The following is a 15,754-nucleotide window of genomic DNA, read 5'->3' on the forward strand; positions in this document are numbered from 1 at the left end:
CCACCACAAGCTCTTCCAGTCCTTGGGGTCAGCCATTTTGAGCTCTTGTTGTATGACAGGCATTAGCATTTTCTGTCTGTAGGCCTCCCCTCCCACACCTGAAGCACCCCTGCCACACAGTGAGGACAACCATCAGAGTGCCACCACACAGTCAGGACCACCATCAGTGTGGTTTGCCAACTCCTCACATTCAGACTCAAGGTTAGGGTACTTTCTAGGGTCACCTAGACACAGGGACTCAGGGACAAACACCTGGCCTAAAGTCACACAGTGAGCAATAGGGTGAAAATGTTTTTTTTTTCCTGTGTATGTTTGCATGTGTTTTATATGAGTGTGTAGTACATGTGAACATGCAGGTGTGTATGCCCATGTGCATGTCTGAGATCGTCTCTATTTTATTGCTTTGAGACAGGATCTCTTACTGAACTGGAAGCTCACTATTTTCTCTAGGCTGAAATCCCAGCCAGTCCCTAGGACCTGCCTGTCCCTACCCTTCAAGGCTGGGATTACAGGCTCACACAGCTATGCCAAGCTCTTTGAATAGGTGTTTAGAATTTGAACTCGTATCTTTTTGTTTGTACATCACATCTCTACCCACTGAGCCAATTTCCCAGACCTGGAAATGAGACCCTAACGTGATAGCGCACACTTGTACTCCCGTGACTCAGGAAGCTGAAGCAGGAGGATCAGGAGTTCGAGACCATCCCGAGCTACAGAGTGAGAATGTCTCAAAACAACAGAAAGGCAAGATTCTAATCCAAGGGCTACTTCCCAAACCTCAGTGTAGTCTGGGCTGGGGAGGATGAAGTATGGAGAGGGCCCTCCAGCTATCCTGAGACTTGGATAAGTGGTGGGTCATAAGAAGGTCTGCAGCAGCACCCAGGCCAATGAGCAGAGCACAGATGCATGCTGCTGGCTCCAGTCTCCATCAGCTTGACATTAGCACCTGAGCAAGGAGTCTCAGGCGAATGGGGCCAAATAGCTCATCAAAACAGTCCCCAAGCGCCATTGGTAGCTGATCTGGACCAGGCTAGAACTGATGATTAGACGTTCAAAGTCATCTTTGGCAACATCTTCATCAAACTTGAGGCCAGCCTGGGTTACTCGAGACCCTGTCTCAAATAAAAATAGTTCAGTCCCCCAAAAAAAGAAAATGCCCCCAAACTCTCCTTTTTTTTTCCATAGGAGCAAAGGAAATTAAAATAGATGCTACGGAAAATCAAGATGTGCCAACCAGGCATAAGTTCAAAGGTGGTGATCAGTATCATTCTTAACTAATGTGAAGTCCCTGGGGACCTGGGGCATAGTTTCCACATTCAACACGAGGCTCCATCACCATAGGCTGGATGCTAGCTGAGTTTGAGTCAGGACTCGGAGTTGGAATGTTGCTCACCAGCCTTTGCCTGGCTAAGCCTGGTGTCCAGAAAGCTCTAGAATCAGAACCATTGAGTTCAAATCCCAGCTCTGCCACTTTCTGCCTCTGTGACCCTAGACAGGCCACTGACCCCTCTGAGCCTGAGTTATTCCTCATCTGGGACAAGTGTGGCGAGACAGAAGTAGAGTGGGGCGCGTACTGGTTACATTTCTTATGCTATAGCCAAGTACCTAACAAAGCAGCTGAAGGAAATACGGGCTTGTTTTGGCTCACAGTTTGAGGAAACACAGTCTAGAGGTAAGGAAATGATGGTGTCAGGTGGTCACACTGTGTCTACAGACAGGAAGCCTAGAGAGGCAATGCTGGTACTGAGATACGTGCTCTTTTTTCTCTTTTTATGGGGTCCAGGCCATAGGAATCTGCTATCCACACTCAGTGTGGGTTTCCCTCCTCAGTTGAACCTCTATGGAAACCATCTCACAGACATACCCAGATCCTGAACCCAGACAATCTGACAGCAAAGACAACTGACAGCCATCACAAGGTTGATAAAGTGGACCTGCCTCACTGAACTGAGGACGTTAACATGGGCACACTCTGAGCATGCTCCCTGGCAAAGTCAGAGCGTGGACATACTCTACCCTGGGCTCGGGGGACAGAAGCAAGAGGCCCAATAGCTCAGATTCCATCCTAGACATGGCAGAGAAACTGCCTGTCCACATTCATTCCCTAGGTATCCCTTTGCCTCTGACCAGGACTAGGTATACCAAGCACAGCTTGTAAAGTTTACTGGGGTAGAAGAGAGAGACACACAGCCAAATCTTCCATCCCAGTGAGAGCGGGGCTCATAAAGACTGCACAGTGCCATGAGAAATCTAGGAAGGCTTTCCAGAGGAGGCAGCATCCCAGCTGAATCCGAGGGCTGAGAAGGAAACCGCCAAAGAGACGGCAGGCTGACAGAGGTGCAAGGGAGGCCAAGGTCACTGGTGGTCACTGGTGGAAGGTACAGAATATATGGCAGCTAGAGAGAGCCAAGGTGGAACACTAAGACAGAAAAAGCCAATCCCTACAGTGCTGCTGAGAACACAGAGGGAGGATGGTGGGGTGTGGAGAGAGCTGGGCAAGCCTGCCAGGTAAGACTGAACAGGTGGGCACACACCACAGCTAGCTTTTCAGAGATAACCACTAGTGGGGTAGCAGATGGAAGGAGCTGGGTGAGATCCTAAAAGTACAAAGAGCCCGGGCTGGGCAAGGATGCCACTTGAGGGAAAGGACGGGTGAGATGTGTATTTAGCCAGGGCACTTTTTAAAAGGCCTTTTCTGTACCGACCTCAGTTGGCAGATACTCTTGCCCAGCACTGGCGGTACAGCCTGTCCCAAGCCCTTCTCCAGGCACCAGGCCAAAGGCCCCCCAATGAGCCACTATGCACTTGGGTGTTTCTGGGACCTCAGCACCTATCTCAACTCCAAAGTCCCAGTTAGGAGGTTCCAGGAAAAAAAATACTCTCGAAGGTCATTGCATAGGACATTTTCCACATGGCCTTTCCCTCACAGGCTGTGTTCTTACTCTCCTGTTCTCGCCTTGTACACACACCCTCACGTCGTAAATTCTGTCAGGCCATAGCCTTGGAGTCCTGAGCGGGAGAAGTGATGAGGCCCAGAGCTCAGATGGCAGGCAGCGGGATTGTGCACAGGACCCAGGGAGACACACACACACACACACCAGCAGCAGCTGGATTGTAACATGACACACACACAGCAGCAGCAGCAGTATTATGCACAAAACACACACATACACACTCAACCAAACAGAATGCCAGAACTTGCTACAGAAGATTCCATTCCACCTAACCACAAACTGCCAGCCTGAGGGAGCCTACTGTCCCCGGGTCTCTTTGGGGAGAGTACTAGTTATAACTTAAGAAGTCCGTGGGTTCTGCAATATCTCCTTCTAAAGAAGACTACAGACAGATCCCGACTAAAGATGCAGATCCTGACTTTAGAGGAAAGCATCTACTTTCTGGGCCCCCACACCAGGAGACCCATTTGTCTCCCAGGCCACCCTAACCCACAGTCCATACCCTTCGCAAGTGGTTGCCCACATTCTGAATCATTGCTGCTCCGTTTGCTGGGTTGCCAGGCTGTGGGGGGGTCTGTAGGCTCCTAAAGGGCCGCTGGTCACCTGAGCCCTGGGACTGCCAGCAAGTCCAAAAGCAGCCGGCTTCTCCTGGCTCCTCCTCCCAAGGTCCCCGCCCTCCGGAGCCAGCTGTTAATATCTCCGCCCCTTGTCCTGGCCTCTCCTCGATCCGCCCTCTGTGCGCCCCCCCTCCAACCCCAGCACAGAAAGCTCCCTAGCACCTGCCAACTGGGCCACAACCACGTGGGGCCTGTTGCCCACCTACTGGCACCACCGGACTCTATGTCTCTAGACTCAGGCAAATGCCAGCCCCCACTCCAGCCCCCTACCCCTGTCCTTGCCTAACAGAATAGAAGTCCCAGAGCTCCCATTCTCTTGCCAGGGAGTCCATCCGTCCACAAGAGGGCAGGCTGGAGTGTAGCAGGATGCCAGGGAGCTGCCAAGGCCTCCTAGAGAGACACCAGACCCACCTGCCAGAGTTTTACCTTCCGGAGTGCTACCCGACTGGCTCCTGGGCCCAGGTTGTTAGCATCCAGCAACTGCCGAACAGGGTTTATACACCGGGCCCTGACAGCCACTTCCTTATAAGCAGGTAATTCTTGTAAATGAGGCGCCTGCCAAAGTACACCCAGTATGCCACGTGGTACTCAGCACCCATGGCCATCAACGAGTGAAAGTTCTCCAGGACTTTCCCTGTCCTCTGTCACTTCTGCAAGAGGTTCGAGGCAGACGACTAGAGACACACTCTGGTCAGGACTAAAAAAGCCAAAGGGAACTGGTGACCAAATGGCTGAGGACAAGTCGCGGAGCACCAGACCCCTGCTGTGACTCAGGCTTCCTGCTGATCCTCTTTCTACATCGCAGGGATGATCCCTGGGGCTGGAAAGGGATGTATCCAAGGCGCCATGGCCACTATGTAGCAGATGGGGACAGATCAGCAGACATGTCCTCTGCCTCCTGCTTCTGCTTTCATTCTCTACACAGTTACTAACAAGTCCTCTGCCAAAGGCCCCGAGTTCACTACCATGCCTGGGACTCTGGGCAAGTCCTCTCTTCTCTCAGAGCCTTGACTCTAGGAATCAAGGACTCGCACGTCTTTCCTTGTGAGTTCTCATCAACGATCTGCACTTCTGTATCTGCAGATGAGAAACTGAAGTTATACCCAAAAGACAGCAAGATAAACACCATTGTGCTAACTCTCGACTCCCAACACTCAGGAACCTAAGGTAGAAGGATGGCCATGAGTTCAAGGCCAGCCTAGGCTACATGTTGAGTTTCAGGCCAGCCTGATTTATAATACAATGTTAGACACTGTAAAAAAAAAAAAAAAGAGGGGTGGGGACAGAGAAATGGCTCAGTGGTTAAATGTTCTTGCTACTCTTCCAAAAGAGCCCAATTCGGTCCCAGTATCCATGTCAGATGGCTCAAAGCCAACTGTAACTGAAGCTCTAGGAAATCAGATGTCTCTGAGCTCTACCACATCTGCATTCATGTGCACATACATACCCAGATGCAGACACACACACCTATACCTAACTAAAAACAAAAAAGTAAGTATTTTCTGAATGGGGGTAGAGGTTGGAGAGATAGCCCAGTTAGTAAAATGCTTGTTGTCGCAATCATGAAGACCTGAGTTTGGCTCTTAGCACCCATGTAAAAAAGTTGGGTGCACTGATGGGTCCCTGTAATCCCAGCACTAGGGAGGCAGAGATGTACAATGTCCCTTGGTGACCAGCCTAACAGAATGGGGGAGCTCCAGGTTCACTGGAGACCCTGTCTAAATAAGAAAGAAAGAAAGGAAGGAAGGAAGAAAGAAAGAAAGAAAGAAAGAAAGAAAGAAAGCAAGCTAGGCATGAGATGGTTCAGCGTGCAATGGCACTTGCTGCCAGTGGTAGTCTGAATAAAAATGGCGCCCATAGGCTCATATATTCAAATGCTTGGACATCAAGGAATGGCACTATTTGAGAGGGACTAGGAGGTGTGGCCTTGTTGGAGGAAGTGTGTCACTGGGAGTGAGCTTTGAGGTTTCAAATGCCCAAGCCAGGTCCAGTGTGTCTCTTCCTCTTCCTGCTTCCTTCAGATCTGGATGCAGAACCACCATGTCTGTTTGGACACTGCCATGTTCCCCACCACAATGATAATGAACTAAACTTCTGAAACTGTAAGCCAGCCCTCTGTGAAATTCTTTCTTTTATAAGAGTTGCTTTGGCCATAGTGTCTCTTCACATCAATAGAATAGTGACCAAGATCCTGTCCAACAACACAAGCCTGAATTTGATCCCCAGAACCACATAAAGGTGGAAGGGAGAACTGAAGGCACAAGGTTGTCCCCTGACTGCCACAAGGGTATGGCACACATGCCCTCTGCCACACACACACCACATTTCCATGCACAGTCGATAATAATAAATGAAATAAATAACACTTTTTTTAAAAAATGATTCTACTGGCTGGTTTCCTGTGTCAACTTGACACAGCTGGAGTTACCACAGAGAAAGGAGCTTCAGTTGCGGAAGTGTCTCCATGAGATCCAGCTGTAAGGCATTTTCTCAATTAGTGATCAAGTGGGGAGGGCCCATTGTAGGTGGTGCCATCCCTGAGCTGGTAGTCTTGGGTTCTATAAGAAATCAGGCTGAGCAAGGCAGGGGAAGCAAGCCAGTAAAGAACATCCCTCCATGGCCTCTGCATCAGCTCCTGCTTCCTGACCTGCTGGAGTTCCAGTCCTGACTTCCTTTGGTAATGAACAGCAAAGTGGAAGTGTAAGCTGAATAAACCCTTTCCTCCCCAACTTGCTTCTTGGTCATGATGTTAAGACAAAGATAAAGAAACAATAACTTTGGCACACACACACACAGGACTAAAACAATCCAGGTGGCTTCTGGAGGAGGTGATACTAAAGCCAGCCAGAATGGAATTAGGCAGGCTGAGAGGAAGGGTGAGATGGAAGGGTGAGATGGAAGGCCTGGCAGGACAGGACAAGTGCAGTCCTGGGCTATGAGGTGTGTCGCCCTACAGGAAAGCCAGAACCTGTCGCAGAGGTCCACACAGCAAGATTTAAGCCTAAGGTTGCTCTGTGCATGGTGAGCGAGCATGCCTGACATGGTGAAGCGTTACAAGGAAGACAGAACGGGTGTCAGACTTCTGTGGACAGCTCGTCTCACTGAGACTCCACGTGATGTAACAGACGCTGCTGCTGAACTCACAACCTCCCACCCCAGGCCCCCCTCTCTCCAGAGGACCACCATACCTCAGGCTCACCAGCTTCAATCCAACACCACCATGTAAGACATGGACAAACTGAAACCCTAAGGTGGAAAAGGCATACTGTGTGGAAGTCATCTAAACATCCCGGTCCTTACCATAAACCCAGAGCCACATTCACCTCCTCCTGCCACACGGCACACGGTGGGAGGGGGTTTGCTTAGATATCAGAGAGGACTTCCAGCGAGGCTGATCCAGGAGCACACAACAGAGAACAAGAGCTTTCTGCCGAGGTTCCTGCTCCTCACAGAGCTACGACCTGTCTGAACTGGTTCCCGTGAGCCCTCAGCAGGTCTGACCATCTGTTGCTTCAGAGATGTTGCCACTGGCATCTCCCTCTCCTTCCCACTCACCTGAGCCCCAAGGGCATCTCCTTCATCCTTGGCTCTGACCCCAATACCCAGACCACAGCCCTATATGCAGATGTCTGTCCTAGGTCCTAGAACAACCCAAACTTCAGCCTGCATCAGGTCCCCAGAGGGTAACATCTATGGTGCTGAATCCCACCCAGGTTTTGTATTTTCGTTTTAATTTTGTATGTGTGGGTGTTTCCCTAATATGTGTCTATGTACCACTTTTGTGTGCCCTTAGAAGTCAGAAGAGGAGGTCAGGTCCCTTTGACCTGGAGTTACAGATGGTTGTGAGCAGCCTTGTTTGTGCTGGAAATTGAAGCCTGCTCCTCTGAAAGAGCAGCCAGTGCTCTTAACTGTTGAGTCATCTTTCTAGCCCCCATACTCCACGGGTTTTGTTTCAGAGAACAGAGAAGTTAGGCCCAAGAACTTGCCTATCTAACAAAATCCCTAGAGATTCTGCTGGGCCATCGAGATGGACCAATGGCACTTTAGAGTGGGAACACTATAATGAGGCTCAGAGACTGGACAGTCTGCCACCAAAGCAGCAGCAGCTGAAATGCCACCATCTCCAGGAAGTCCTCCTTGGCCTCCCCCTGGTGGTAGGCATAAGAGCATCCACCGGTGTCCACACACTTTACAGTCCTGTATCTCTCTGTGTGCTGGAACTTGAAGACATAGTGTATGGAAGACGATGTCCCCTGTCTAGTGCTTTTCCTCTTATGTCAGTGTCCCCCTTTTTACCTCAAGTAAGCTGGCAGTGAAAATGGAACAGACTCATCAGAACACCCTGCCTCTCACAATGAGCGCCTTGAACATTGTAGATGTTCAGTGAGCATCTAGAAAAAGAGGAATGGAGGGATGTGACATGCAAAAGGGTGAGGGGATACTGAGGGGAAGTACACGCCTAAATGAATGCATGCAGAAATACTGTCATCCTTTGAGGTCCCCAGCCTCTGGGGCCCTGGAGTGTGGCCCAGCTGATTAAAGGAAGCTCTGAGATAGAGACAGGGTGGGGCATCAGTGAAGGGAGGGGCCAAGAAAAAGAGTAGTGACACCAGCAGAAGAGGAAACGGAGGTGACAGCATTCAGAGCCAGGCCCTCACGATCCAAACCCCACCCTTTGTGGACAAAAAGCCGGTAAAGAACCGCAAGGCGAAGAACACTGACCCAGGGACAGAAGGCGGTGATGGAGGTGGGGAGGTGGAAGACCACCAGGGAAGCAATGCTTAGCCAGCCCAAAAGACCATCCTAACAGATGGGTTCTGATACACGGATTCAAGTCTCTGCCAGCTCAGGCTAAGAGTGGACCTTCCCCATGGCCCGCAGCTGAGGGGCTGGGCCCAGCCCAGCTTCCTTGAGCTTTTGCTCAGGAATTGTTCCCACCTCACACTATGCCACGTGAGTCGTCACAAGGTTGCACCTGAGGAGTCTGAGCCGTCAGATCTCTGGTGGTAAGTTTGGGACAACCTCCCCTCTCCACCCCACCCCCGCCATCCTCACGAAGACCCGCACCTAAGCACCCCTCGACTGAGTGGAAACTGCAGAAACTGACCTGTCCTAGGAAAGTGCAGGGAGGCGACCTACGGAGCTGAGATGCAAGGGACACGTCTGCCTTTCCAGAAGGGGAGGAGCGGCGCGCGCGCATCGGGTTTTACCCAAGTGCTGGGACAATCCTGACCCCAAGGCTGGCGGCTGGCCGGGACGCTCTGGGTGCTCAGAGCAGCGGCTGCGGGGAGACTGGAGCTTGGCGGAAGCAACGGCTGGAGACAAGAAGGCGGGAGCGACCAGACCAGTTCCTGGGCCAATCTCTGCCCTCCCTCCCTTGCCTGGAACGGGTGGGGCTGCCCGGGGCCAAGGGTTCAGCAGATCTCAGAGGTCCGGGTCCCCCGTGGGAGATTTTGAAGGGCAGGCTCCCAGACGCCTGGCAGTAAACTCTTCAGCCCCAGAGCTGTCAATCCGTGGTCACAGGGCAGAAGTCAAAAAGTGGACACCTGGTCGCCACTGGAAGCAAACTTGACTACTGCTATTTTCCTCTTATTTTTATTTTTCCAAGGCAGGGTTTCTTTGTGTAGCCAGAGCTGTTCTAGAACTAGCAGACCTCTGTAGGCCTCGAACTCACAGAGATCCATCTGCCTCTGCCTCCCTAGTGCTGGGATGGAGAGCTACTTCTAAAGCAGTACCTACTAGTCTTAGTATTTATCTGCTATTCAACTATAACCCTGTTTTTACCAGTCCTGGCTGTGTGTTGGGATGAGGTGCTAAACAGGACTCCCAGTACACCTTAGGATTATTGGGGTGAAGGGGGAGACAGAAAAATAGATGTTTCCGAACTGGGCAAAGGCTACATCATCCACCACGCTCCTCACTCAGTGAGAGCCCCTGTTAACACAAAGGGCTTCCAGATAGACCAGAGCTAAGGATGCAGTCCCCCACCACATCCCTCCAGCCCCATCATTGCACAGCTGTAGGACTGGATGGTCACCTAACAGATGCCCATTAGTTCCATGTTTGGGACACTGGCACATCTGTCAAATCCAGAGGGGACCAGATAATACACAATGGTGATTCCTGAAAGAGAAACAGAGGGTGAGAGGGGGTCTTTGGCAGGCTGGAACATTCTACAGGGATGTGGGGCCAGGAGGGGTTTGTCCCTGCAGACAGAGACCCAAAGAAGCCCTTGGGAACTTGTCCTGCCAAGACCACTCAGGAGACAAAAGGATAGCTGTTTGTAGAGTAGAGAGCCACCTACTGGGGCTACTCACACTGGGTCCCAGAAGCCCTCCAGTAGGGACATCTGGTGACAACAAAGGTCTTGCCCTGGTCACTTGTATGACCATAGCACGCTGAAAGTGAGGGTTTCACAGCCAGAGCCACAGGTACCCACCCACGGGTTTTGGCAGCAGCCAGCCTCAGACCAGCTCTGGTTCATCTAGCAGTATGGAGGACCAGCCACGGCTCGACCGATACCTGGGTGTCAGAGACAACAAATGATACTGAGATCACTTCCCAAGTGCACACGACACATATCCAGGGACACCCGGAGCCCTGTGGGTCTGTCAGATCTTGCAGGGAAGGAAACTTTCCACTTAGGTAGAGTGCCACTAGGCTGCTGTGAACAATGGCTTACTTTGATTTTAGGGTGACCCCAGAACCAAGTAGAGAATTCTATAGAAATTTGGGTTATCTTTTTCTTTCTTTCTTTTTGTGAAGCTGGCAATGAATCCATGGCCTAACCAAGTCTGCTATCATCCCAGCCCTCAGCCCTACCTTGTTATCGTTCCTTTTAAGACAGAGTCCTACATAGCCCAGGATAGTTGTGAATTCCTCATCCTCCTGCCTCCACCAGCAAGTGCTGGGATTACAGGCGAGCCTTTGATGGAGGGGGGAAGGTTTCACTCAGAGCTCTGGGAATCCCAAGCAAGCATTCTGCCAATGAATTACACAGCCCTCAAACTGTCTTTTATTTAAAAAAAAAAAAATGGCCATATTGGATTGGCGGGGTATGTGTTCATTCATATGTTCATGTGTGACGTGAGCAGGCCCCACATGTGCAGGTCCAAAGACAACCTTTGCTGTCACTCCGCTGGCATCTCTTACTTTCTTTCTTTGTTAGGGTTAGGGTTAGAACTGGCCTGGAACCTTGCCAATTGTGGCTAGGCTAATGGACCTTGCCTGGCTCTTGTGATTTCTCTTCATCTATAGCAGTTGTTCTCAACCTCTGAGTCACAACCCAGTCGAACCACCCTTTCACAGGGCTCGAATATCAGATATCCTGCACGTCAGATATCTACATTACAATTCACAACAGTAGCAAAATTACAGTTACGAAGTAGCAACAAAAATGATTTTTTGGTTGGGAGTCACCACAATATGAGGAATGTATTAAAGGGTCACAGCATTAGGAAGGTTGAGAATCAATGATTTATAGATAAGCTAGAAGTGTATTATTGGGCCAACAAAGTATTTCATCAAATCAAGACACCTGCCACCAAGCCTGATGACCTCAGTTTAGTTCCTGAGACTCAGACGGTGGAAGAGAGAACCAACCCCACGTGTTCTCTGCCCTCCACATACACATTGTGACATTCCCTTATCCACAACTACATACAGAGAGAGAGAGAGAGAGAGAGAGAGAGAGAGAGAATAAGGAACTGGAGAGAGTTTAGTGGAGAGCTAACACACACTGTTCTTTTAAGTGTCGGCACCCTCAGTGGATGGCTTACCAGCTCCTGTAACTTCAGCTGCAGGAGGATCTGGTGTCTCTGGCCTCTGAGGACACCTGAACATTGTGTGTGTGTGTGTGTGTGTGTGTGTGTGTGTGTGTGTGTGTGTATGTGTGTGTGTGTGTGTGTGTATGTGTGTGTGTGTGTGTGTTCACGCTTATACAAGATAAATAAATAGAATGTAATAATTTTGTTAATTAATTAAAATGGTATGGTGGTGTACACTTTCAATCCTGGCGCTAAGGAGACAGCAACAGGTGGAATTCTGTGAGTTCAAGGTCAGCCTGATCTACATAGTGAGTTCAAGTACAGACAGGGCTTCATAAAGAGATCCTGACTCAAAAACAAAACAAAACAAAACAAACAAACAAACAAACAAACAAAACCAGTATGACAGTGGTGGAGTCTTTAATCCTAGAACTCTGGAGACAGAGGCAGGTGGATCTCTGGGTTCAAGAACAGCCTGGTCTAAAGAATTTCAGGGGGACCCTGTCTTGGAAAAAAAGGATAACGATATGAGTTTGATCCCAGAAATTCATAGTGTGAAAGAGAACTCACCTCCAAAAGTTGTCCTCTGCCCTCTATATGCACATTCGTGTACACACACACATACACACACAACACTTATCATATTGTATCATACATATACAATAATAAATAAAATAAAACTTATAATAAAGATATCCAGTTGCTTAGGTTTTGTTTTTTTCCTTTGCTGTGATACCCTGATGTCTTAGTTAGGGTTATTCTGCTGTAAAGAGACACCATGACCATGGCATCTCCTGTAAAGGACAACATTTACTTGGGCCTGGCTTACAGTTCAGAGGTTCAGTCCATTATCATCATGGTGGGAAACATGACAGCATCCAGGCAGACATGGCACAGGAGGAGCTGAGAGTTCTACTTCTTGTTCTGAAGGCAGCTAGGAGAAGCCTGACTTCCAGGCATCTAGGACAAGGATCTCAAAGCCCATGCCCACAGTGACACGCTTCCTCCATCAAGGCCACACCTCCAAATAGTGCCACTCCCTGGGCCAAGCATAGTCAAACCACACACACCTGGCAAAGGCAACCTAAGGGAAAGCATTTCTTTGGCTCACAATTCCAGATTGTAGCCTATCCTGGCAGGGAAGTCACAGCTGCAGAAGTGTGAAAGATCTGGTCACATTACATCCATTCTCACAAGCAGAGAACAATTGACTACTACATGCATTCTAGTGCTCAGCTGGCTTTCTCCAGTCTTTTGTTTGTTTTGTTTTGTTTTTCGAGACAGGGTTTCTCTGTGTAGCCCTCACTTTGTAGACCAGGCTGGCCTCGAACTCAGAAATCTACCTGCCTCTGCCTCCCGAGTGCTGGGATTAAAGGTGTGCGCCACCATGCCCAGCTGGCTTTCTCCAGTCTTATACCGTTAGATTCCCCTTCCTAGGGAATGGTGCCTCCCACAGTGAGCGGTTCTTCCCACCTCAGTTCATATAATCAAGATACTAACAGGGCTTAGTGGCCCATGCCTATAATCCCAATGTTCAAGAAGCAGAAGCAGGTGGATCTCTATGAGTTCAAGGCCAGCCTGGTTTTCTTTTTTTTTTTTTTTAATTAGATATTTTATTTACATTTCAAATGTTATCCCCTTTCCTAGTTTCCCCTCCAAAAATCCCCTATCCCCTCCCCCTTCCCCTGTTCCCCAACTCACCTATTCCTGCTTCCTGGCCCTGGCATTTCCCTATACAGGGGCATAGAACCTTCACAGGACCAAGGGCCTCTCCTCCCATTGATGACCTACTAGGCCATCCTACATATGCAGCTAGAGCCACCAGTCCCACCATGTGTTTTCTTTGATTGGTGGTTTAATCCCAAGGAGCTCTGGGGGTACTGGTTAGTTAATATTGTTGCCCTGGAGTCTTATATTTTTAATCTAGTCTGACAATCTCTGATATTTTGCTGAAATATTTAGGCTACTTACATGTAATGTGATTATTGATAGATTTAAGTTAGATCTACCTTTTTGTAGTGTTTTTGTCTTATCTACTCATCTCTTTACCATCTTTTTCTGCTTCTTTTGAATTAATCAAGTATCTATTGTTATTCCAGTCCTACTTGCATTACTTCTCTGTAGCCACATCACAAAAGCCCACAGCTATTCCAAAACCTCCTGACATTAGTGGAAGTTCTATGAAGGGAAGTGAGAATAAGGAGACAGCAGTATTAACTGATTGTGGTTTAAAAGACAATTCTCATTTCCAAACTTTATATGACAGGATCATATACCCACCACACTACTTATATGGGTTCCTTGACTTGTCTGCCCTCCTGCACTTGGAACTATGAGCAGTGAGAAGACTTGTCTCTGCCCTGGCATCTGACTCCATGCCAGCCCCAAATATGTGCTCAGTCAGAGTGGCTTTTATGAGCAAAAGAGCTGAGCCCTAGACTGAAAGCTGAGGACTCATGTCTAAATCCAGCTCTGCCACGGACTTGCTGTCTGAATCCAACTCTGCCATGGAAGAGCAGTCAATGCTCTTAACCGCTGAGCCATCTCTCCAGCCCTAAAATCCTCTTTCGAAAGCACAGTTGTTTAAGATTAAACAAATATCTTTAAATTATGTGGATATGGTAGGGAAAGGGAGGGTATGGGCATGTGTGAGTGCAGTGCCCGTAGAGTCCAGGAGAGGGCACCAAATCCCCTGGAATGGATTAGAGGCAATGCTTTAGCCTCCTGACGTGGGTGCTGGGAACTGAACTTAGGTCTTCTGCAAACAGTACACTTATTTTATTTTATTTTATTTTATTTTTTTTTTTGAGACAAGAGGACTTTGTGAAACAGAACTCTCGCTGTCCTTGACTTGCTTTGTAGACCAGGCTGGCCTCGAACTCACAGAGATCTGCCTGCCTCTGCCTCCTAAGTGCTGGGATTAAAGGCATGTGCCACCACTGCCTGGCCAGTATATACTCTTAACTACTAGCCATCACTCCAGTTCAAAGATTAAACAACAACAACATTTTTCATTGATTTTTTTAAAGATTTACCTATTTATACAGCTTTATGATTGACTTACAATATACAGCTTTAAGATTTATTTATACAAAAAGTATATATTTTTAAATTTTACTTATTTATACAGGGTTCTGACTTGTATGTATGCCTGCAGGCCAGAAGAGGGCATCAGATCTCATTAGAGACTGCTCTTCCAGAGGTCCTGAGTTCAATTCCCAGAAACTACATGGTGGCTCACAACCATCTGTAATGGGCTCTGATGCCCTCCTCTGGTGTGTCTGAAGACAGCTACAGTGTACTCATAGACATTAAATAAATAACATTTTAAGAATTATTTAATAAGGCAGATGGCTTAGTGGGTGAGGTGCTTGCTATGTATGTATGACAACTAGACTTTGGATCCTAGCACCCGTGTAAATACCAGGCAGGCATAGTTGCCCACCAGTAATCCCAACAGACCAGCTGAACTGATGAGCTGGGAGTTCAGCTGAGGGACTCTGCCCTGATATCAACCTCTGCTTCCACATTTATGCACGCCCATGTGCAAACATGCATACACACACCATACATGCGTAACCACTCAAAAGTCACTGCAGCCCATGCAGGCCTTGAATTTGAGATCTACCTGATCCATCCCGAGTCGGTAGGCTTGCCGGGCCTAGCTCCATTTTTCTATACAGTGCGTTCATTCCACAATTCCTTGCTTTATCAGTTGAAACATGACAAACATTTGGCCTGCTGCTCTGTGGTCAGTAATCAGTTAGTACAGAGCCCACTGTAGCTCCCCTCCCCCTCCATCAACATCTGTAGTTCCAGGCTGGTTACCTCTCTGCGGTGAGCAATACAAATGCACCCTTTGCCGCTACTCCATCATCTGCAGACCGTTGTGTGTGACCTCCACACACACTTTGGATAATGGAAGCTGTCGAAGCTCTTGCTTTGCCCCAGCTCTCCTCTCCCCTTTATATCTCTGACTTTTGGAACTGTCAGATTGTCAAAGTAAGTGACGTGGAGTTCCGTCCTGTAATCATAATTATGCCTTCAGATAACTGATAGATTGATCCTATCAAACTGTACGGCTTTGTTACAGGCAGTGGGAATCTTAGTGATGTCGGAGCCATGTGGGTTCCCACTGTGGCTTCTCCTTCCCTGTAGACCTACTTGTTCCCCCCAGGAGTCTGCATCTCCTTTTCTGCTTCCTTATACCGCTCTTCTGGGTTTATACACACTTTTCAGGTCGGAACCGGTTGGTTGTCTGGACAGGTCACACCTCTGTGCTCATCACCAACACTTTCCTCATCCCTTCAGATGGCTAGCCTCTCCTCCTCCTTTCCTCCTAAGAGCCTCTACCTCGTGGTCCACTCTAGGCTGGCTGACAGCACCACTCACACACAGGCCCCCACCTCCCAAGGAA

At 48.8% G+C, this 15,754-nt stretch overlaps 1 protein-coding gene across 3 annotated transcripts in view; it reads right to left on the bottom strand.

Moving 5' to 3' along the window:
* Window positions 1-8,780, bottom strand: part of Acot11 (acyl-CoA thioesterase 11) — a 60,453-nt gene extending 51,673 nt beyond the window's left edge. The window contains exon 1 of one of the 3 annotated variants that reach the window (NM_001347159.1): window positions 8,679-8,780. In NM_001347159.1, coding sequence (NP_001334088.1) covers window positions 8,679-8,771 — 93 coding nt within the window. In that variant the 5' untranslated portion in view covers window positions 8,772-8,780. Of the gene's footprint in view, window positions 1-3,456; window positions 3,605-3,997; window positions 4,077-8,678 lie in introns of those variants that run through there. The other 2 variants (XM_011240556.2, NM_025590.4) reach the window with 2 other exon arrangements.
* Between the last annotated feature and the right edge of the window lie 6,974 nt (window positions 8,781-15,754).

Source organism: Mus musculus, chromosome 4 (assembly GCF_000001635.26).
Source record: "Mus musculus strain C57BL/6J chromosome 4, GRCm38.p6 C57BL/6J".
NCBI lineage: Eukaryota > Metazoa > Chordata > Mammalia > Rodentia > Muridae > Mus > Mus musculus.